Source organism: Sminthopsis crassicaudata, chromosome 1, assembly GCF_048593235.1.
Source record: "Sminthopsis crassicaudata isolate SCR6 chromosome 1, ASM4859323v1, whole genome shotgun sequence".
Taxonomy (NCBI): domain Eukaryota; kingdom Metazoa; phylum Chordata; class Mammalia; order Dasyuromorphia; family Dasyuridae; genus Sminthopsis; species Sminthopsis crassicaudata.
The window spans coordinates 8,195,933-8,220,558 of NC_133617.1; the positions used below are offsets into that span (position 1 = coordinate 8,195,933).

Below are 24,626 nucleotides of genomic sequence, written 5' to 3' on the forward strand. Positions count from 1 at the left end.
ATGATATACAAGGTGCTATGTAAAGGTATTACTTTTATTGAATTTTGACTATTCCCCAATTCTGTTCTTCTTAAACCATTATTATCCTTATTAATTAGTGAGGTACTAAATTTAGTTTCAATTTATTCAGTTCAAATTGGTTTCTAAATGGTTGGTGCATTGTCAGCCACCCCCCCCCCCCCCAGTCTGTGAACTCCATGAGAACAAGGGATGTCCTTCACATCTCCTTACATTCCTGGCTTAGCCTGGCACTAGAAAGCCTTTTGGCACTATAGTGAGACTTGTATGTCCCCAAATTACAATAATCACAGATGATCAGTAGAAGGGAACTAAAAAAAATCATGGAATCTAACTTCCTATTTTTTTTTTTTCTTGCAGATGGGAAGAATGGAGATTCAGTGAGTAGCCTAAAACACCACTGCCTTAAAGTATCTTAAAAAGAATTCTAAGGCAGATCATTTTCCCCCACATCTGGCATGTACCTCATGACAACACCTAGAAGTCTTGTGTAATCCCAACTCTCATGCACCTCACTCACCTGGAGAGCAGCTCCTCAGGCATTCTTGGTCCAACAACCATGGTGCTTGCCTTTGATGAAAATAAGAGATCACGTCTTCTCTGGGAACTGGAAGGCCTGAGCAGGGAAATCGGGGATGAGCATAGAGAGAAGCTTGTGATTTAGTTCTCTTTAGGGAAAGGGCTGAGGATCCAGAGCTGTTCCATTGAGATTCACCTTATTATGTTCACACAGGAGTCCATGTTCACCTATTAGTATTTGTAATGGAAGTAATCCAGAATGGGGTGTACCACATTATCCTGTCATAACTTGTTCTGAGAAGGAGCCAAACAGCTAATTTCAAAGGCTACTGTGAGAATAGAGTTTATTTTTCATTTATGGAATAAAACAAGCATTTCCATAACACAGTACAATAAAAAGGATGATTGCACATAAAATTCTAAATCTATTATGCATAATTTGCTAATCTTTTCTAATAGACAGAAAAACTAGGATGTAATTCTTTTTCCTTCCCTATGCTCAATTCACCACTCTAGGAATGGCTACCATTACACAGAAAAGTGTGTGTGTGTGAGCACATGTATTCATATGTAGATCTGGAGTACAGAGTATTCCTAGAAGACTATGATGTGAAGGCTTCCAAGCCCTTGACAGGGCTGCTTTCCACCCTTGCTGTCCACCTGATACCCCATTTCTCACCTGCTGCTCCAAGGAGCTGGAGCATGCACAGGGCCCTGGCAAACTGTGGGCACATGGGCTAAACAAGGCTGAGGGCAAGCAAAGGGTTTCCAACCCTAGGGTGAGTTGAAGGGGAGGGAAAAAACTTCCCCTGGTGGGAGGGGCAGAGGAGAACAATTCATTCTACTGGCCGTAAAGGCTTATGTGGAGTCATCACTGATCACTCTTACTCTGTCCTGTCACTGGCTGGTGGTGAGTGACTTCAGAGGGAGGATGATGACATTGTGCATCTCTGCCTTCCTTAAATGCAGTTAGGCTTGAATCCAAAGCCATCACTACACACACACACACACACACACACACACACACACACACACACACACACACACACACACACCATTGTTCTAGCATTTCTTTCTCTGGATGCTGACAATGTCTTTCTTCATATATTCTTTCTATTTAATTCAGCTATTTATACCAGTCCAAATAATTTTTTTCTTAAAGTCATTCTGAACATAATATTACTGTTACTGTATTGTATAGAAAGCCCTTGGCATAGTACTTGGCAAATAGCAGATGGAAAAAAATGTTCATTTCCTTCCATCCCTTTCCCAGCATCTGCTGGAATTTGAGGGCCATAGGATGGAAGATTAGAGTCACAAACTGCTGTTACTAAAATGAATAATATTCCAAATATTAGATGCATCCCCAAGAGCAAGGGGGTCTAAGGAAAAGGTGCTTCAGTAGTTTTCAGAGATGTGGCAGATGAAATTCATGTTCAGGAAGAGGTTAGACAAAATATCTCTGAGATTAGTTCCATGTCTGAGAGGCTTCTACAATTTGCCTTTTTTCCCCCCTGAAGCTACCTCGAATTGATAAGACAGCTTCAGGACCAACAGGAGATCAAGACAATTCACAGTAATATCAGATGACAGAAGGGCTCTGCATCTAGACACAGGAAACCTGGTTGGTTTTTTTTTTCCCTGGTAATTCTTAAGTACTCCCAATCCTGCACACTAAAAAGTGAAGATACTGATTAGATTGCACATTTGGTTACCAAGGAAAGTGTCCTTACCCAGGGAGAGCAGGTTCCAGGCATTCTCCAACATGACTTTCTTGTACAGCTCCTTTTGGGGAGGGTCCAAAAAGTCCCATTCCTCCTGAGTGAAGTCCACAGCCACATCCTTGAAAGTTACTACCTCCTAAATCACCAAAAATCATAGGAAGTTGAGCTGAATGTCTTCAAAATTAAAGAACCCAACCCTCATCAATTTACAGGATAAAACTAAAGAACAGAGAAGGGATATGCCCAAAGGTGGTACCATTTATGGATGTATTTTGTCTGGGAGGGAGATGGGTCTGTGGAGAAGAATAAGAGGATGATAGAAAATTTCCTCATCAGAATTAATGTAAGCAGTATACTCTAAAAAAAATTCTGCAAAGAGTTTGTGAAAAGCTGGCAAGCACAACATATCCTGGGGGGAAGTTTAGTGCGATTATATAAAGAAAAGATGTGTTTGGCTTCCTCAGAAGCTGGAACAAAGTTTTTATCATGATAGCAGTTTCCAGCCAAGTGCCAAAGAGCTTTCTCTTATTACACTGAGGGCCCGAGACTGCTCTGCAGATGATGTGGTTCTGGGCAAAACAATTCATGTCTTTCTTTATAATTGCTTTCATTTCCCTGTGTTATATATTCCTTAATTCTAACATTTCATTACACAGAAACAAGAGTAACTAGGATGAAGATAAAGGGCCCTTCATTAGTTAAAAAAAAAAAAAAAATGAGGAAGATATTGCCAGTTCCTTTATGAGAAATAAGTGCTCTAAAGACATCCCTGGAGGGAGAGAATAAATCAAGAAAATGAATTAAGAAGCTGACAGATGGACTACATATAGGAGAGATTGCTATCCAACCTGCTAAATGAACTGAATGGTAGCTGAAGAGGTCACTAAGTAAAGTAGAATAGAGGAAAAAGAGAAGAGGACCAAAGATAGAACCCTGTAGGACACCTGTGATGAGAGGAAGATCCAGTAAAGGACTCTGGACAGGGAGTAGTGGCAGACTGATAGGGGGAAAGCCAGGAGAGGGTAAAGTCCTACAAACCTGGAGAGAAGACCCTTCCACAAAGGAGTGAAAGGTCAACAATGTTAAACACTAGAGAAAGGTCAAGGACAATGAGGGATAAGAAGATGTCCCCTGGGGTGCCAAAAAGAGGAAGACATAAGAGGGAGTAGGTGAGCAGAATAAAGGGAAAGATTGAAGGGGAGAAAAAAATTAGAAGGTGGGAGGGAGTGCCATTGATGACTATTCTTATGGGAGATAAGGGACTCACAGAAGGCATGGAATTTAGTGCCTGAAAAGTCTACTGGTTTTTGGGATTGGGGAATTGCCACCCTTGGAGACAGCTATCACTTGGACGAGTAATAGAGCATGGACAAAGGATTGAGATTTCTAGGAAAATGGGAAAGACAAATAAAAGGTCAACAAGCGACTATATATCTATGTGGAGGAGGTTCTCCTCTCTGACATCTGCAATGATACACATTCAGAAAGTAAGATACAGTGGAAAGGGGGAATCTATGTGTTAACCTGCAAGTAATGGAAGAAAGACCAAGAGGGAAGATTTGGAATGGATACTTTGGAGACTTATATAAAGGATAGATTATAGATTATATGAAGGATACAGAGAAAAGAGACAGAGACCAGATAAGTAGAGAGGCAATGAATCTGAGAATGATAGGCAAAATAGAGAAGGAATGAAGAGAGGCAGAGAAATCCTTGTTGGAAAGAGGAAGAAAATAGATGAAATTAAACAAGTAACACAGAAGACTAGTTGAACAGGACGAAAGGAAGGGAAATCTACAAAAGTAACTAAAAAAAAAAAAAAAAAAAAAAAAAAAAAAAAAGGGAGGGGGAAGACATGCAGAATGAGATGAAAGCAAGAGAGATGAGCAAATGTCCAGAGAAATCGTAGGTAAAAGACTCTTCTAAGTGGGACAAAAGAGGACTACATATGATCTTTTGCAACAAATAGAACTTCTACAAAAATTCACTACAAGGACATAGAGATTCTACAAGGAAATGTAAAAAGGCAGAGTGAATACATCCTTTCCTTTCCTAATGAAATAAAATGGAAATTGACTTATAGGCCACCAACAAAAGGTAGAAAGGTAAAAGGAGATTTAACCATGACATATTAAATGATTATGAAATGGGAAATCATTTCACAACTGCACTAACAATGCATAAGTGAAATCTCAATTTTCCCACATCCAACCCAACATTTAACATTATCTTTTCCTGTCATCTGAGCCAATCTGAGAGATATGAGATGGTGCCTTAAGAGTTGTCTTAATGTGCATTTCTCTAATCAATAGTGATTTTGGACAATTTTTCATATGACTACAGAAGACTTTATTTTCTTGGCCTGAAAATCGTCTCTTCATATCCTTTGACCATTTATTAATTGGGGAATGGCTTTTACTCTTATAAATTTGAGTCAATTATATATTGTTTCAATATGGCCTTTATCAGAAACACTAGTTGTAGAAAAGAAAACTTTCCCTAGTTTTCTGTTTCCCTTCTAATCTTGGTTGCATTGGTTTTATTTGTGCAAAAGTTTTAAGTTAATGTAATCAAGAATATTGTTTTGCATTTCATAATGTTTTTAGTTCTTCTTTGACCATAAATTCCTCCCTTCTCCACAGATCTGACAGGTAGTCTATCCCTCATTCTCTTAATTTGCTTATAATATCACCCTGTATGTATAAATCATGAACTAATTTTAATCTTCTCTGGATAGAGGGTGTTAGATGCTGGTCAATGCATGGTTTCTGCAATACTACTTTTCAATTTTCCCAGCAATTTTTGTCAAAATAATCACTCCCCCAAATCCCAGAAGCTTAGGCTCATCGAAGACTAAATTACGACAGTCAATGATTCTTGTATCTTATGTATTCAACCTATTCCACCGAGCACTACTTTTCTTGGCCAGTACCAAACAGTTTTGATGACAGCCACTTTATAATCCAGGTTCACATCTAGTATGACTAAGCCACATTCCTCTGCATTTTTTCCATTAATCCCCTTGAAATTCTTGACCTTTTGTTCTTCCAGCTGAATTTTGCTATCATTTTTTCTAGCTCCACAAAGTAACTTCTAGGCAGTGTCAAGTGGAATTTAAACCAAGGATGCAAGGATAGTTCAACTTTAAGAAAGCAATTAACATAATTAACTATATTCTAAACCAAAATGTCCAAAACCACACAGCCATTTCAATAAAGAGAAGGGGACAAAGCATTAGTTTTTGATAGTAAAAGTATAATTAGATATATCGGCTTAGTGGGACCATTTTCTATATCATAACTATCTATCTAAAAACCTAAAATATCACATGAAATAGGGCTAGAAGCTTTTCCAATAAAAGCAAAGATGATTCCTTGCCCCACTTTTCTAGAAATGCTAGCAACAGCAGTAAGACAAAACAAAGGAATTCAAGAAATAAAGACAGGTAAAGAAGAACTCAAAGGAACCCAACTCCATAATCGCTGAAGTAAAATTGCAAAATCAATCTTCAAAACTTAATAGTTTTTCTAGATAATAATGATAGAGAAAATGGGAATAATTGAAAGAGAAATCCTTTTCCAAATAAATAAAATATATGTATAATATCTGGGGATTGACCTTTCAAAGAACCTCAAAGAGTTGCATACATTCAATGACAAAGAAATCATAAAGACATGAAGGAAAACCTAAAAGCTAGAAGATCATTCACTGCTTTTGGCCAGGAATCAGTACAATAAAAAAGACACTACTGCCCAAAAGAGTATCTATTTTTAATGTTATACTAATGTTGTGAGTGAAATGCTACAAATCGGGTGACCTTGGGAAAGACCTTAGTACGCAATAAGCCTTATACATTTTCTTCTTCTGTTTTTTTTTTTTTTTTTTTTTAATAATAGCTTTTTATTTTCAAAATACATGCAATGATTGTTTTCCACATTCATCCTTGCAAAACTTTGCATTGCAAATTTTTCTCCCTTCCTAGACAGGATAAACATACAGGACAAACAAGAGCAATTCTTCTAAGCAGATTTCCCCATGTAGCATGCTACCCAAGAAAATCAGATCAAAGGGGGAAAAAAATCAGAAAAGGAAAAAATTAAGGAAGCAAACAGTAAGAAAAGGTGAAAATCCTATCTTAGGATCCACACTCAGTCCCCACAGTCCTTTCTCTGGGTGTAGATGGTGCATTGGTAGAGAGAAAGAGAGCAAGAGAGGAGAAGCAGAGACAGTGACACAGAGAGAGGTACAGAGACAGGGATGAGGGACAAAGAAAGAGAGAAAGAAGGGAAAGAAGCAGGGAGGGGAGAGGAGAAAGGAGAGAAAGTGAGAGACAGAGAGAGAGAAGACAATGCTTGTGGACCTCTCTCCACAAACTCCTAAGGGAACTAGACAATGCAAGTGACTGAACTGTGAGAGAGAAACAGAAAATGCAGAGTTTTGGTCCAGCTCCCTGCAGAGGGAAAAATCTAAGGAGGAAGACCCTGCATTGTTGCCATTGGAGGCAGTGTTCCAGGGCAACAAGGCTCCAGACAACATTAGGAAATTGCCCCAGGATGGCTGTCAATGGCAGTTTCTACCCAGCCCCTGATCAGAAGCCTGATCTGTGAGAAGCAGAGGGAAGCTCTGGGAAGGAAGCCAGGAAGTTCAGAAGCCTGCAGAAGCAGGGGGGCAGCCGAAACCTTGGCCCGTGGCAAGGTCCAGCTTCCAATGTCCAGCCCAGCCCGAAGTAAGGTAACTAGGGTGGCAATCTGAGGAAAGGTACCCTACACTCTCGCCTCTCTGAGCCAGCTGGCAGAGCTCCTCAGGTGGTCAGCAGGGACAGAGTCCAGCTCTGGAATACTCACACCCAGCTCAGAAAGGAGTTCTCAGCAGGAGGTCAGGGACCTGATTTTGCCCTGGATCAGACCACTTTGAATGTGGGCCTTTCTCCTGCCCTGGTCCTCTAAAAAAATAATACTCACTACCCCAAGAAAGCTGCAACATGGCCGGCCTAGACAACAGGGATCAGCTCTACTTTCCTGTCTGAAATCAAGAAATCAGCTCAAAGAATGGAGGGGGAGGGGAGAATCTGGCCACCCTGAGGCCGTGTGCGGGCTGGCACACTAGGGATAGAAGTACACAAGAATGACCTCTCCACACACTAGCTCAGAAGGACACAGCCTGGGCACAAATCCTCCCAGAATTCCTGGCAATATAGGAGTGAGAGTTGACTGTGTTTTTGAGTGGAATCGGAGTGCTGGGAGGGAGGGGGAGGGGAAGAAATGGAAAAGAAACACATGTTGTAAAAGAAAGAATCAAGGAGGGCCGCCAACCATCAGGCAACCTAATACTCCGGGCCAGAGTCAGAAACATTTGTAGTGCTGTTAGTACCGGACTCAATTTCACGCTAATTTTTGCAAAGAAATGGCCCACAAATAAGGTATTGCCATCTTCCCAGACCACGTGCAGTTTCAGTGTGAGGATGGCCGGCACTTACCTGAGGAGGAGGTCCGAGGCTCCCAGGACCCATTCCCTCTGGCTCCAGGCTCCCTGTGGAGGTAGCAAGGCAACCAAAATGCCTGAATTAGGTCAGATCCTCCTACTGGCCCCGGGGCCTTATCTCAGGTGCTGCTCCCCTCCCCCCCTTGCGGCCAGAGCTCTTATTATCAGAGGTCTCACAGAAGGAGGAAGGTTTGATTTCTGACAACCCTGAGAAGCCCCAGGAGAATCCCCCTTTCTTTACCTCTGCACAGAGAAGGCCAGCTTCCCCACCCGCAGGCTTAGTCCCCAGCTGCCTGCCTGCCTGCCCATCCTTGGGGGACCGCTATCTGGGACCCTCCTCAGAAAATCAGTCCAATCGAGAGGAGGAGTGCGGGAGGCGGGGCCGCTGGGCGACAAGCGGCAGGAAGTGCGGGATGGTGGCGGCCCAGGAGGATAGGCGTGTCTAGTGGAAACATGGAACTAGGAGCCATCAGGACCATGATACTACTAGTAATCATCAACATGACTTTCAGCAAGTCATTTACTTCACTGGAAAGTTTCTTCATCTGTAAAATGAAAAGAGTCTTCTCTGGAATTTTGTGATCATATATGATCAAAAAAAGTTGAATGCCAGAATGGATAACCGTTTTGCTACAGCATTAGTGATTGCTTGTGTGCTCAGTCTCATTTCTACCATCTATATGGCAGCATCCATTGGCACAGATTTCTGGTATGAATATCGCAGTCCAGCACCAGAAAATTTCAGTGACTTAAACAAAATCAGGGATGATTTTGTTGACAGTGATCCTGACGAAAAGACTTATAATGATTTACTTTTCCGATATAATGGCATAGTGGGATTGTGGAGAAGGTGTATCACTGTGCCCAACAAAAGTACACCTTGGTATAACTCTCCAGAAAAGACAGAGTCATCTGACTTGATCACAGAATGTTTCAGTTTTACATTGTCAGAGCAGTTCATGGAAAAGTATGTAGAGCCTGGAAACCACAATACTGGGATTGATCTACTCCGAACCTATCTTTGGCGCTGCCAATTCCTTTTGCCGTTTGTTAGCCTAGGTTTGATGTGCTTCGGGGCTTTGATTGGACTTTGTGCTTGTGCCTGCAGGAGTCTGTATCCAACCATTGCCACAGGAGTCCTTCATTTCCTTGCAGGTCTGTGTACACTGGGCTCAGTAAGCTGCTATGTTGCTGGTATTGAGCTACTTCATCAGAAGCTGCAGCTGCCTGAAAATGTGAAGGGTGAATTTGGCTGGTCCTTCTGCCTGGCCTGTGTCTCGGCCCCCTTGCAGTTCATGGCTGCCGCACTCTTCATCTGGGCAGCACGTACCAACCGAAAAGAATACACACTAATGAAGGCCTATCGTGTGGCGTAGGTGGACTGCAACTTCAGTTAGAGTTTGCTACACTACAGTATTTTTTAATGTCTATCTTTTCTCATACCTTTTTCTTCCCTCCCTACCTTTCCCCCTCACTGTGAACACAATTTCATTCTGGATGTTTATTTAAAGCATCATTTTCTCACCTTCAACTTTAAATTTGGATGGTCTTTGAGAAATCACACTCTTCATGCTACGTCCAATAAAGCTACACCCAGAATCTAAAAAAGAGAAATTAGATAAAGAGAATAAATTTATGTCAAGAGTATCTATCACCTGGATGAGGCTTATGTAAGCAAAGTTAACAAGTAACTTCTAAGAGACTAAGATATAAAGGTGAAGTTACACTATGTATGTTGAATTTGTGGCACTCAATTTAAAAAATCTCTTATCATTAACCTAACTTTAGTTTTGCTGTTGTGTAGAACCGATCATTCATGGATATGAGTGCTATTTTCAAATGTTATTTAAACTATGTGATGGAGAAAAGTTGTCACATTTCTCTGACTTTTGAAGTATAGCTTTATCTGAGGTGAAATACAACGGCCCTTTTAAACTGCACTGTGCACAAAATCTTTGAGCAGGGATGTGAAAAATAGATATTTCAGTTGAAGCTTTGTATCGCTCTCTACTAGTACTGGAAGTTAGCTCAAACAACAGGGTATTATAAAACCTTTTACTTCCTTTAAAATTTGAGTGTCATAGATCACTTCCCTCATTGCATAGTCTTACTGAAAGATAACTATGCTTTCTAATAATGTGTATGGGTCAAGGAATTGAATGCCCCAACTGCCAACATAGTCAGTTAGGTACTCCCTCAAAACATTTATCCAGAAGAAGGTTAATCCTCAAGATCTAAGGCTTTGGCTGCCTATTAATAACTGTGGTCTTTATTTTCTGTGATGGAATGAGGTGCCTTTTCTCACCCAGATCTCTCTCTTCATGGACATCTCAGCATTGTTTAATTTCTTCTAATTTAGTTATTTTTATAAATATGTGTATAAACTTTTAAACTTTTAAAATCCTATTTATTTTATTCCATTTCTGTAGAACATGGCAGGTTTTTTAAAGAAAATGTAACATAGTAATTTCTTACCATGTCCCAAATCTGTTGTTTAAAAAATAAAATCAGATCCGGAAAAAAAAAAAAAAAAAAAAAAAAAGAAAACCAGTCCAATCTCCCTCCGCTTCAGAGTCGGATTTGACTCTTGGGCTCGGCCCGACCTTGGGGGAGGGAGGGACGGGCAGAGGCCTTTCCCCTCTCCCCTGAGGCCATCGGGAACGACCCAGGGTCACTTACAAAGCCCGGCCCAGCCCTCAGGGGAGAGACTCCATTCTGCCGAGGGAAGAGGGTCGGAGGCTCAGGGCACCCCCGAGCCCCGCACATGGACAGCTGGGCCTGGATCTTGAGGCCGAATTAGCAGCTGGGGCTTGGAGCCCTAAAAGGAAAGGGGAGTTAGGGAGCCAGCTGCCGGCCCAAGAGCCGGGGGTTCAGGTGAGGGGGAGCAGGAAAGAGCTTGGGTAACTGGCTCCAAAGTGCGGTCCGGGGGACGGTGCATCCTGAAAGGGGCCTGGTCCAAAGGCAGGACACCTGACTCTTTAACCGCGCCGGGCGCCGGGGAGATGGGAGACCCGGGACCGAGAGGGAGGCTGACATCGCAGCCCCTGGAATCTCGGAAAGTGTGAGCCGAAGGAAACCCGGAGAGGCTGAACCGGGGGGAGGGGGGAAGTTTGGGAATCGGGAAAGTTTTAGGGCTGGGGAGCTCATTCAGGAGCCGGTCTGCAACCGGAAGTGTGGGGGCTCCAGGCAGACTGAGGGGGCACTCACCGCGAGGCCAGCCCGAATGAGAGCCGATGCAAGGCCGGCCGCAGAAGCCAGCAGACCGGGGGCTCTGGCTCAGACCCTCCGGGAAGAGCGCGGCTTCTAGAAGCCCGAGGGATGCCGGCTCCAAAGGAAGGTAGGCAGAGTCACCTCAGGGCTCACTGAAGCCGTGGAGCTTTAAGGCGGGCAAAGCAGCCCATTTCCGAGACTTCCTGCATCCGGCCGGCCCACTCTGGGAGGGCCTTCCCATTCCCCAGAGGCCCCAGTGCCCGGCCCCGAGGCCCCCAGGATGCTTAAGCCCTTTCCTCCAATCACACCCAGGGCCGGACTGAAGGACTCCCCCTCCCCCCACGCCCTCCCCCATCGCTCCAAGATCCCCATTCTGCCCTAAACTCCTCCCTGGCCTCCAAACCCCACCCGCGCTCTCACTCCCACTAGGCCGTCCCCCCTCCCGCCGCCAGGCCTTCCCGGGAGCTCCTCCCCGCAGCACCTCCTCCCTCCTCCTGAGCAGAAACGCTGGAGCTGCAGGACCAGGTAAGGGTGGTTCTGGGAGCAGCCGGCAGCCAATGGCTTTTGGGGAAATTGCGCGGCTCTCTACCCTCCGTAATCCTAAATCCGGAATGGATTGGACCGCTGTCCAAGGTGGGACCTTTGACGATTTACAAGGAGAGCCGACCTTAGGGCGTTAAAGCAGTACGGTGAGAAATTGTAAGAAGAACTAAGAGGAGTCCCTCAGGGTGGTCCTCGCCCCAATGCCATCAGTCTAGATCTCCTTCCCAGAGCAGGCCGGGAGTTTTTCTTGTAAGGCCCGTCAGAAATGCCCGCGAGCTTTCTCCTTTGCAAAGCGCGGGAGACCTTGGGCAAGAAATGCTCTTATTCAAAAAGCAGATCTGGAGATGACGACGTCATTGTCCATGTTTCTTTCCAGTATAAATGCTTTGTAAATGTCTTACTAGACATTCCACTTTGTGTGAAAGATTTTCCACGTTGGTTATGTTCATAAGTTTCTCTCCAATGTGGATTTTCTCGGATTTATCACAAATCTCTTGCCAATTAGATTAGTAGGACCATCACTGATGAATCTTAGCTTGAGAGTTTCTACCACAGAAGGGCTTTCTCTCTAGTATGTTCCAAGTCTGATTTCTTTTTCTGAAAAAAAAATAAATAAATAAAAATAAAACAAATACAGACACTACACACATGCACATGCATGCATGCATGCAGGCAGGCATGTGCTCACAGACACACACCAACCACACGTTTATATCCTCTTCCCTCTATCAACAGAATAGAAACTCGGTTATTTTCTATTCCCCAGATAAAGAACAAAATCTAAAATGCACACAGTCAATCACTTAAAAATCCCATTACCTCACAAGGATGATTTAATTTATAATGACTTTCATGTATAAATATATTGGATCCTTACAGTAAATGACAACACAGAAAGTCCCCTTCAGTTTAGAATGGTTGAATGACGACCTAAATCCCAGCAGCCAAGACTAGAATTTACATACTGTGAATGGGCATGCTCTGTCTAAAGTACTTGACTTGACAGTTTAACTGCACCATTAAATTTTCCTGTCCCTTTCTGGTGATAATTTTATTTTTCTTCTATTACATTATCTTAGGTCATATTCAGAATACTAACACTATTGGTTTTTGTGTGTTGATTTTTCATATTGTATCTAGGGCATTTGATGTAGAACTGCTTATTTTTTGAAAAGCAATTATCAGTGTATTCCACTACATATTCCTCTAACAAATAAAACTTTTTAAAAAATCCATCCAAGGGATTTGACCCCAAAATTTGTCAGTGCTACCATAAGTGGTAAATTGTCTTCTGGGGCAGCATGTGTGTGCATCTATCTACTTTACCAACTCTCTTTCTGCAGTGATTTCAAATTATTGTAACCAGGAATAAGCTGCTTTTGGGGATTATGATTACATCAAACTCTGAGTGCTTCTAAGTGTGACATGTTCTTTCAGGTTCTCAACTTGACATTAAATTGCTTCCAAAATTCCAGGAAGATTGGACATTCATATACAAAAGGCGCCAGGCATGAAAAGACCCTTAGTAACTATCTCTCATTGCACCAGAATAGTTCTCTCATTCTTGGGTTATCAAGGAATCAGATCTTATCAACCTGTAACTACCATATCTAGATGTTATCTGGCTTTCCATTCTTGCAGCAGTGAGGGCAGGCTACCTGAAAACCATGGTCTCTAGCAATGCAGAGTAGAAGTCATCATGAAACCATCATGGAAGTCAACAACCTTTCTACCAAAATGAACTTTGAAATGCCACTCATTGAAATGCTAAGATCATGTTCTAATTTGGGCGTATCCCCTGTTTATGTTACTCTTCTTCTCTGTGGCAGTTTTCAAAGGCATTGGTTGGCAATATGCTTGGTCAGTGATAATGTAGCCACTTTACCAGTGGTAGAAAAAAGAGTGTTACCTGAAGAAATTCTATCCTTTTAAAAGTTGCTTTGCATTATTGTCTTAAAAAAAAAAAAAAAAAAAAAAAAAAAAAAGCAATATTTGCAAGTGACCTTTGAATGTATTTGTGTACATTATTAATGTAGTACTTGTCACAAGCCAATAGCAATGTAAATCTTTTAGTAATAATTAGCAAATAATTTTGACTGGTTAGAGTTTTACAAAGTGCAATTCCATCTCTCAATGACACTTTGTTTAATTCTTCTATTTTCCACATGTGTGACCATGTTCATCATATCAGTTTCAGAATCAGAGTAGAGCTGATGGTACAGGTGAAAAACTAGATAGGTCCTAGAATCAGTGATGTTAGGTTCTTACTAAGTGCTAATGAGATAATGAGATATTAGGTTCTTACTAAGTGCTAAGTCGGAATTCTCTGGGTCTGGCCTTTACTGGGAGTTTTACTTCTGTGACCTCCTGGGGAGGAGCTTGCATGTTTAGGAGGAGCAAGTTCATTGGTTGAAGTAATTTTCCCCAGAAGCCCTTGCGTTATCCCATGCTCATTCTCTGGGAGGATAAAAAAGGGCGGTACTCCAGAGATAGAGTCTTGTCTGGGCCAGACTTAAGGCAGCTCTCTGGAGGGAAGAAGTCTGTCCTCTAGACCAGAGAGCGATCGGCAGTTTCTGGAGACGACAGCACATACATATTGGTGCCCAGCGTGGGGCAAGGACTTTTGCTTATCCTGACAAGGACTTATTCTGAGACCTTCAGAGGAGCTAGTCCAGACCTTCACATTTAAGGACTTATTCTGAGCCCTTCAGAAGAGCTAGACCGGACCATTGCAATTTGGCACCCGAACAGGAATGTTAGGTTCTTACTAAGTGCTAATTCAGTGAGACCTGAGTTTTCATCTCACCTCAGAAACTTTCTAGTCAAGTTACAGGAAGTCCATTTTCCTCAATTTCTTTATCTCTAAAATGGGTATAATACTAGCACCTATGTCCTAGAGTTCTCATGAGGATAAAATGAGATCATATTTATCCATTACATGGCACACAGTAGTTGACATATAAATGCTCACTCATTTATTTCATTTTGACTATTTTCTCCCCAGTGCTACTGTTCTTAAACCACTATTCTCACTAATTAGTGACTTCCTAAGGCATTAAATTTAAACAATTTTCCTGGTGCACAGTGGGTTTCTACATAGTGCTGATAGACTGTATGCACCACAAACTGACATCCATGAGAGCAGATGACCCTTGCACCTCTTTCAGTTCCTGGTGCTTAGCCCAGGGCCCGGCATGAAGCAGGCACATAATGTTTGCTGACTGGAAGTCCTAAGAAATGGCTCACCTCGGACAACCTGAGCCCTTTTGGCTCCTTCAGGAGAATTCCATTGCCCCAAATTCCAAACAATGACTCTTATAGGACCATAGATGATCACTGGGAGTTGGGATCAACAAGGTCATGAAGTTCAAGCCACTCATTTTCTAGATGAGAAACTGAGATTCAGTGACTAGTCCAGGAAGCCACTGACAAAACATCTGAAAATATCCTAAGGCTGCTCTTCTTCCCCCAAACCAAGCTTTGACTTCATGGTGACTCCTAAAAGTCTCTTGTAAGCACAACTCTCATATCCCTTCTTCCTCCTCACTCACCTGGAGGGCAGCTCTTCGGGCCTTCTGGGTGCAGCTTCTAGGGTACTTCCTTTTGCTCAAAATAAGAGATCCCATCTTCTCTGGGAACTGGAAGCCCTGGACATGGAAAGCAGTTAGGGATGAAGGAGAGAAGTGTGAAATTTAGTTCCTTTTTATGGAATGGGGTGAAGATCCAGAGCTGCTCCATTTGCTCTGTTCAAACATGTGACTATGGTCACCCACTAGTGTTTATAATGCTAGTAACCCGTGACAGGGTTTGCCCCATCATGCTGTTGAACATGGTGTTCTGAGGAAGGGTCAAATGCTCTTCCCCCACCTCCTCTGCTCTTAGGTTCCATTGTGGCAGAAACTTCTAACCACATATATGATTACAAAGGGCTCTTGAGCCTGATCATCCTTGGCTAGATCAAGAGGGATCATAGTTCTGGAACCCCTTCTTCATAGACTCCTTCCAGAGTTTCTATTTTGTAGAAAGTAGGTGGAGCTGGTAGGGTGGTGGAGGGAGACATGGGCATAGAGGCAGGAGTACCTGAGCTCAAATTAAACCTTGGACAGTTAGTAGCTTTATCCCTTGTTAAGCATATTAAAGTGCTAATCTCATCTGCTCCCTAATCTCCCTAATCTCATCTGCTCTCAAAAGGGAGTAACAACATGGCTTAAATTACAAGGTTAATATGTTGAATGGGCATATTTTGTTTTATCTTTAATTCACAAACAAGCATTTCCACAATTTAGTAAAATAAAAAAGATGATTGAACATGAATAGTAAATCTACAGTATACAACTTACTGTTCTTTTCAAATAGAGCACAAAATTATAAATCTTTTTTCCTTCATCTTCCTGCCTCCACCCTAGATTTCTACCATTACCCAGAAATATATATAGTATATCTATACATCTATCCATATACATATATGTCAAATTATTCTATGCATATTTCTAGTCATCAGTTCTTCCTCTGGATGTACATAGCATCTTTGTTCATTTGTGCTTTTTCATTAATTTGGTTACCTAGAACAACAACTTATTTGCTGCAAGTTGTTCTTACCTAATATTGTTGCCTCAGTGCTGTACAGAAAGCATGTGGCACAGGACCTGGCAAAGGAAATGCTTCTTCCCTCCCATTTCCTTCCCACCACTTGTGCTAGAATTTGAGGGCAACAAGACGGAAGATTATAGACAAACTTCCTGTACTGGGGACAACTAGGTGCTTGGAGCTAAAATTTGTGGCTATTAAAAAGAAGAATATTTCAAATGCTAGACCCATCCCAAAGAGTTGTTTACAAAGGGTTGTAAAGGAAAGCTGCCTGGCCATGTTCAGAGCTTTGGCAGACAAATGTGTGTCTAGTTAGAGTCAGCCAAAATAACCTGAGATTAGTTCCGTGTTTGAGATGGTTGCATATTGATTTGACTTGAGGTTACCTAGAATTGGTAAGAGACAGTTTCAGGAATAACAAAGGACCCCTTCAGGTTCCTATCATCCAATGTAAAGAGACCTGGAAGGGACTCAGTTGCTGGAACACAGCCGACCAGCACTAATATTGCCACAAATCCTGTATCTTAGGGAATGATGATATGCCCTTTGATTGCAGATTCAGAGTTAGCAGGGGAAATGTCCTTACCCAAGAACAGCAGGTTCTCCCGCATGACCCTCTTGTACAGCTCCTTCTGAGGAGAGTCCAAGAGGCCCCACTCCTCCTGGGTAAAGTCCACAGCCACATCCGTGAATGTCACCCACTCCTAAAGCAGCAAAAGTCATGAGATGTAGAGCTGAAAGAGACTTCAGAAGTAGGTTGGGGAATCCTAATCCTTACTTTAATAGCAGAGAAGAGATCTGCTCAAAGATCAGACCATTTCTGAGTGTCAGAGTCAATTCCTGAAATGAGGGTCTTAAGAGTTTGACTGAATTTTGCCAAAAGCATTTTGTAATGTTGTGACAGATGGTGTGGGGTTTGTCACCAAGGGATGGCAGGCACCAAAATTTGGGGTTTAGACACGAGAAGAATTCGCCATGGCCATTCTCTTTGGGAAAAGGAGGATTGATTGAGGAGAATAGGTTACAGACCAAGTGAAGGGATATGATAATGGTAAATGTGAAATAGAGTGGGAGAGCCTATGAAAGACAAGGTCCTCAGTGGGACTCACAATTACCTAGTAGAAAGGGAGCCCCCCATGAGGTTGGGGCATGCCCTTAGCTGGCAAGCTAAACCTGAAAGGGTGAGTTATCTGTAAGGAGAAGTGGGGTTGGGAAACAGTGGGGGTTAGGGGAAATAACACATGGCATTATGGGTAAGGAATAAGTCACCAAGAGGCAGAGTATCCCTACTGACTGAACAATGGGCCACCATAGGATGTCCCAAAGGAGGTTTTGTCTGGTGTACGACAGAGATGACCCTAACCCAATCTGGAGCCATCTCTAGGAGCAAAGGGAAAGTTTCTTATATGTTCTCCAGAAGAGTATTTCCCAATTTGGGCAATCCATGTGGGGAGACAAAAGTGGATACAAAGGCAGAGAGTGGGGCTTATATAGCCCAGCACAGAAATCCTCACCCACCCTGCTGATCTTCAAGCCCATTGTCGGGCCTTCAGGACTTACAGTCTACTTGAGGCAATCTGCCCAGGAAGTCCAAAGGGAGCCAATTAATTCAAACCTCCCCTTACTAGGCAATGTCTGATTTGGCAATGAATTGTGGTTTTCCAGTAAGTCACTTGATTCTATGGGAGGTGAAACTTGGACCTGTGTTAGCTTTGAGGTGGGAGGAGTTTTGCTCAATTTCCTGAGAGATTTCACCCATCCCATTCAGAGGGATAACTGATCTCTGATTCCTTACTTCCTCCCCCCCCTTCCCCCCCAAGAGAAGCTACTACAAGAGGTTGTAAGGGAAAGTTTTCCTTTACAAGCATCCCACTGTCCCCCTTTATCAACATGAGGTGGGGCTAATGCACTCCCAACGTGCTTTGAAGCAGAAAGCTCAGTTACCTCCTAGTTACTCACTTAATCTACTTCTTTGGTCCTTTTCTGATTGAGCTTTTCTGACTCTATGTTTGAATTCAGTGCCTCTTTCCCACCCAGATCCCTTCCCATCCTCCTTGGACCTGTGGTCTTCTTTTGTGAATTGTCAAGTAAAGGGAATAGAAAAGTAATTCTTCCCAAAGAAAATACAAAAAAATAGGCAAGGGAAGAAAATACACAAAAGTAAAGGACAGCCTGCCGGAAGTGAAGTAAACTACAATGAACATTCACAGAAAATCTACCCCTTGCTAAATGCATATACACTGACAACATGTACATAGACTTAGACACTAAAGATGACAGGTTCCCCAGAAATACACAACTGGTTAAAAAAATAGACCCAATCATGAAGGAAATTCTGGACAGAGAAAATGAAATTCCAATGGGAACAATCCACAGATCACCCACAGAAAAACCAAACCCAGAACCCAAAAACAAAACCCAGGGCTACAAATTGCCTGGTTCATAGTGGTCATCTTTAACAATTCATTCAGATGGAAAAAGTCCCACAAGCCATGAGAAAGACCTTCTGATACAATGGAGCTGATAGAGTTTGGAGCAGTGGAAGACAAATGCAAACCAAGATGATAAGAGGAAGGAATGGAAGAATGGGTTTCAGAGAGCACTGGAGCTGAGAGTGTAGTCCAGCATGACCTATCCTGCAGATGGGAGCTGAAGAATAAGGGAGAAAAAGTAAATATTCCACAGTAAAGGGGAGTCTACCATTTATTAAAGGAGACAGAGAAGAAGGGGTCAGATAGTAGGAGGAAAGCCAGGAGAGTCATGTCATAAAAACTTGGAGAATAGAGAGTCATCAATAGTGTCAAAGAATGGAGAACAGGCAAAAAATAAAAATGGGGATTGAGGAGATGAGTTCCTTGGACTGGGAAAGAGATCACCTGGGGAGTGGGGGAAGGAAGGTGGAGAGACTGAAAAGGTGCAGAAAGGAAAGAGCCTTGAAGGGTTTCTACTGATGAATATTCTTAGAGGAGATAAGGGATTTCACCTGAGGCTTAGAGGTTTGGGGCCTGACAAGGCAGGATGGAGATTTCTAGGAAAATGTGCTACAAAGGTAAAGGAACAAGAGAGGATAGATATCAGGAGGCAAAATTCTCAGCTATGGAACCATGTGCTCCCTGATAACTGCTGTGATACACAGTGGAAGGTATGATGGGAAAGTGGAATCTGTGAGTTTGGCCTAGAGCCAATGGCAGAAAGCATCTAAAAGGCAGAGTGGATACCTTGTAGGCTTCTGATTATATGAAGGGTACAGGGAAAAGAGAAAGACCAGAGGAGTAGACGTGCTATTATTGAGAGAATGAGCATGTAGGTTAAACAGAAAGGAAGATGGACAGTGAGGAGAAAGGGGGAAATCCTCCATGAAAAGCCAAAGAAAAATGAATGAAACTAATGCACAGAACTCTAGTTGAAAGGCAAGAGAAGAAGGGAAACTACAAAAGAACTAAAAGGAAAAAGAGGGATGAAGAAATGTAAAATGAGATAAAAGTAAAAGAAATGAACAAATGTTTAAAAAAACTGGAAGTAAAAGACTTATGGCATCTTCAAAATGGGACAATGGAGGAATATGCATATTTCTTTGCTACATTTCTTTGCCACTTCTATAAAAATGAACCATTGGGATACAAAGATTCTGCAAACAAAGGTAAACAGGTAGAAATCATTCATACATCCTTTCATTCCCTAAGGAAGTAAGAATGGAAATTGGTTCAAGAATCACTGACAAAAGGCATAAACCTAAACGAGAGATTTCTAGTGACATATGAAATAATGACTGGATCTGAGATCAGATCTCAGAAATGCTAACAGCCAAAATAATTGCAATGATTAAAAAATATCCCCAAATTTCTGGGATTCTGCTAAAGTAGTCCCCAGGGGGAAACACAAACTTATAATTACACATTAAACATTTAGAAAAAGAGAAGATTAGCTAAATCTGTATTGTAAAAAAAAAAAATAGAAAAATTAATCTAAAACAAGTATAAATGACAAGATATTAAAATTAAAATCTCAGTGATTCAGTCAACATCACAGAAGAGCAGGACAGTGTTGTTTCTATTGTGTTAACCTAATAAAGAATATAAAGACACAATCCACAAATAAGGCATTTCTACTCTCATACACCATCTTCCATATCAAGGAAACTGGCCGTGATAGTTGATGTTGGTCAGTCTGATAGGGGTTGAGGTCCCTTTAAATCCTGGTCAAAAAAGCACCCTTTTGAATATCCGGGCCCAGTCCCCACTATCTACTTAGGTTTCCCCAACCCCCCCCCCAGTTTCTTCCTTATCTGAAAAGCCCGCCAAGAACTTGGGGCACTACCCACAAGCCCCTTTTAGGTATAAAAGAGCCAAGCCTGAGCTCTCTCTTTGCAGGAGCCCCCCCCCCCCCCAAACATGGTATCCTTCCTGCCATGTAAGGGTTCCTGTCCCCCCAGCGGCCACCTCTGGCCCTGGCGTTTTTCTAACTGAACTTTACTTCCAAATTCCTACAATAAACCTTTTTTATCAATCTAGGTTTTCGGGCCTGTAAATTCATTTACAGGGGACTATCTTACTATCTTGGTGCCGACCAACAGAGTTCCCCCTTTCCTATCTCTCATCAGGTCTAGATGAACTGCACTCACCTGCACTCCTAGGGCCCATTCCCTCTGGCTCAGGCTTCCTCTGTACATAGAAAAGTAACCAAGGTGACCATTTTGTAAAGTTCCTCCAACTGGTCCCCAGTCTTTATCTCCCTCAGAGTCCTGCTGTCCCCACTCTTTATGGGTCCACCAATGTAGTAACCACAGTAGGTCAGAAAAAAACAGAGGTCACATCTAAGGTTTTTAATTCTGTCCTTTTATGAGCAAGAGATAGCCTGGAGTCACCTGGAACATCCAAACAAAAGCCAGTCTAGTACTGAGCTCTAAGATTTCAGAGAGTAGAGGAGGCCAAGAATGGAGGAGAAGGGTCTGGGAGGCAAGACAGAATAGAGGTCCTGGCAGGTCAAGGCCACTAGAGAGACAGTATAATGCTGGAGAAACTGAGACAATATAGAGATCAGAGAGTTTTTAACATTTTATTTGAGAGGGAGTGATTTACTGGGACCAGAAGGATCCATGGTTTGGTCCCAGGGCTGAATGAAACTATCTCTAAGAATCCAGCAGTTAATGAACTTTTCCTCTGAAGTATATATGCACATGGCTCCAAGAGACCTGGGTAGACTGAGTCAGACACTGAGAGGGGGAACAAAGTATGGATCTGGTTCTGACAGGATGGGGGGAGGCATTGGACATTCAGATAAGTTGGGATCTAGAACAATGACAGAATGGGGGGAGGCACCAGGCATTCTGATAAGTAGGGAAGGGCTGGGGTGTTGATGTCTAAGATAGTCTTTCTCCTTATCTGGAGCAAATATTTACAATTTGTAATCTTATCATAGCCAGCCCTAAATTATTAAAATTGGGAGGGAAGGGTGGTGATTTAGGCAGAACAATTTAGGAACTGGGCATTCTAACCTTTTCTTAGAATTCAGTCTGCTCAGTAATGGCCTCACATTGCTTTTAATAAACTTTGCCCCTTGAATAGGAGATGGGTTCAAGCCTGCAGATTCTTTTGAGACACTTAGGGACACCCATCTGGGATTTTTGGGGTCTCCCTTCTCAACCTCAACAGGTCCTGATCAGAAGGCTGAAATCAGGACTCCCAGATTCCTAGGGACAAAATCGGAAGTCTGTGAGATAAATCTGGGAAGGGGATCCAGGATGTTGGGGAAGTGGTGGGGAGCTCATTCAGCAGCAAGGGTTAAGGGGGTGTGCCCCGGAAGATCTGGAGAACACTCTCCATGAGGTCAGAGGAGGAGGACACTCAGTGGGTAGGACACTGGAAACCAGCAAGTGTGGGGAATGCTGGCTCTGACTACCTGGGAGGGGCAAGCATGGTTCTGGCTTCCACAACACAAAGTGATGGGAAAAGGAGAGAGCCCAGAGCTTCCTGGAAAGGGAGTCCTACTGAGGGGCGGGCAGAAAGAATTCAGCTCCAAGTGCTCAGGCTTTTCCTAAATCCATCTGGAGGGTCCAGCTCAATGGTCTCTTCCACCCCCAACTCCTCCCTGCCCTCTATTTCCATCAACCCCCCTTTTTTCTATCTTTTTCCCCTCTCTGAAGCTCCCTCCAGTAACTCTTCCTGAATCACGTGTAGCCAACTTTGACTTCATCTTTTCCCACTTCCTTGTCACCATACCATTTTTTTTTTTTTTAAATATGGTCTACTCTTGTTTTGGGGTGTGTGTGTGTGTATCTGTGCATTTTTCCGGTGTATTTCATGACTTCTAAAATTCATGTTAAAGTTAGGCTGTGATTCAGGGCTAAGAGGATACTTTCCCAAGCTTCTTGGCTTGGGGTTTGGGCCTGGCTGCTGGCCTGTGGGGGCCTGGCCTCTCAGCCTTGCTTTGCTGGGGTGCAGCCTGCTCCTTCCTGCCTCGGGGCCACCTGTGCTGGACAGAACCTTCCCAATCTCAGTGAGACAGAGCTTTCCTGCTGAACTTCTGGGCTGGAAAAATGTTTCACATTGTCCTTATGTTGGTTCTCCCTTCCAGGAATTCATTCTGAGGCATTATTTTATAATCTGAGGGAATCTGGTAGAGTTCTCTCCATGCTGGACCATGTTGGCTCCACCACATTGGTTATTCTTTGGATTGGGAAGCAAGCTTTTGGAGCATACATTGGGAGGAGAGGGCAAAGTAAGACCAGGACATTGGAGAGGTTTGGTTGGGGTAAAGGAGGAAAGGAGCCAGTAGAAAAGGAAGACATGAATTCATCATTAGTGATCAGAGTTTCAGAATAATTGGTGAGAAAAGAATGTAAGGGGTGGAAATCAGGTTCCAAAAAGGAGCATTACTGGGAAAAATGATCATTGAGGGAGACATCATTACTACTTGATGCCCTTCATCCAAGTCCATTCTTGTAACAGGTGGTATTATGTATTGGGGGTCCACTATCTAGGAGGTAGGGTTATAATTGGTGGTAGAGGGAAACTCATAGGGTCTATTATGCCCCTTCCAATCAAATTTGGGGCCTTCCTCCAACCAAGGGGCAGCCCTCCAGCAAAGGGGCATATTGATACTGAAGAAAGAGTTCAGGAGCTTTATGATGACTATAAAAGTCTTTTTATATTTATAATGTTTACTTTCATAGGGACACAGTGTGGGGTGGCAGCTAGATATTACACTGAATCTCCAGAAAGACCTGAAGAAGTCCTTTGGGTCTGTGACAGAGCCTCATTGCTTACATTAATGCAGTTTTGGCTAAAGTTTTGATTTACTACTCAGCACTGGGCCTTGTTCTAGAACCTACATGCAAGGCTGTGCTGTTGAATATCGGCCTAAACAAACAAGGCTGTGTCCTGACCACTATGTCCCTGCTAGGACTGCTACCTCCTTGCTATGGCTTTCATTGAGAATAGATCCCACAAGGCTGTGAGCGCATCAGCTGAGCAAGTTCCTAGACACACACAAAGTGATTTTCTGGACAGAGTGTTTTTGGAATAGCTTTCACCCTCTTGGTATGTGTTTCTCCCTTTTGGCAAGGCTTTCAGCAACTGGGACACAGGCCAAGTGGGCCTGGCTGGAGAAAGATCAAGATGGGGAGACTAATGTCCAGCAGGACTCACTGATGGGGGGAACCCTGAAGCTATCCTCTGATTTTAATGGAACACTTGAGAAACTCTCATCTGGGAGAAACCCGCCCCAGGGATAAAGTGGTTTCATTCTGTTATCTTGGCTGGACTAGTTGAGTCCAGAACCCCTCCCTACTTAGCTCAAACTTAAGTGGTCTCATTTAGCTGGAGACCTAGATTTCTATAGACCTCTATTGAGTTGGGAGTTGGCTCAGGACCACTTCCAGTAAGTGGTCTCATCTAGACCTGGGGCAATGACAACATTGAAGGAATCTCACTCAATTCAGATCTCTTTTAAAGAGCAACTTTGGGGCTCATTTATTTATTTTTTCTTTTTTATTATAGATTTTATATACAAAACATATGCATGGGCAATTTTTCAACACTGACCCTTGCAAAAACTTCTGTTTCAATTTTTCTCCTCCTTCCCTCCACCCCCTCCCTTAGGTGGCAGGTAGCCCCATAAATGTTAAATATGTTAAAGTATATGTTAAATACAAAATATATATTCATATTTATACAGTTATCTTGTTGCATAAGAAAGATCGGATTTAGAAAGAAGGTAAAAATAACCTGAGAATAAAAAAACAAAAATGCACGCAAATGATAACAGAAAGAGTAAAAATGTTATGTTGTGGTCCATACTCATTTCCCAGTGTTCTTTTGCTAGGTGAAGCTGGTTCTGTTCATTACAGATCAATTAGATCAATTAGAACTGATTTTGATCCTCTCATTGTTGAAGATAGCCACTTCCATCAGAATTGATCATCATGTAGTATTGTTGTTGAAGTATATAATGATGTCCTGCTCATTTCACTCAGCATCAGTTGATGTAAGTCTCTCCAGGCCTTTCTGAAATCATCCTGCTGGTCATTTCTTACAGAACAATAAT

At 42.6% G+C, this 24,626-nt stretch overlaps 2 protein-coding genes and 1 pseudogene across 2 annotated transcripts in view; 2 read left to right on the forward strand and 1 right to left on the reverse strand.

The window, feature by feature from the left end:
* LOC141556662 (KRAB domain-containing protein 5-like) overlaps positions 1 to 10,915 on the reverse strand; it is a 35,124-nt gene extending 24,209 nt beyond the window's left edge. Inside the window, exons 1-4 of the mRNA XM_074291188.1 lie at positions 9,268 to 10,915; positions 7,738 to 7,790; positions 2,271 to 2,397; positions 539 to 634 (exon numbers count right to left, since the gene is read on the reverse strand). Of these exons, the coding sequence (XP_074147289.1) occupies positions 539 to 634; positions 2,271 to 2,397; positions 7,738 to 7,790; positions 9,268 to 9,313 (322 nt within the window). The 5' untranslated portion in view covers positions 9,314 to 10,915. The remainder of the gene's footprint in view (positions 1 to 538; positions 635 to 2,270; positions 2,398 to 7,737; positions 7,791 to 9,267) is intronic.
* LOC141556862 (claudin domain-containing protein 1 pseudogene) lies at positions 8,142 to 10,289 on the forward strand (annotated as a pseudogene).
* A 61-nt stretch (positions 10,916 to 10,976) lies between the features above and the next one.
* LOC141556851 (uncharacterized) overlaps positions 10,977 to 24,626 on the forward strand; it is a 55,198-nt gene continuing 41,548 nt past the window's right edge. Inside the window, exon 1 of the mRNA XM_074291720.1 lies at positions 10,977 to 11,477. The gene's annotated coding sequence lies outside the window, so the exon portion shown is untranslated. The remainder of the gene's footprint in view (positions 11,478 to 24,626) is intronic.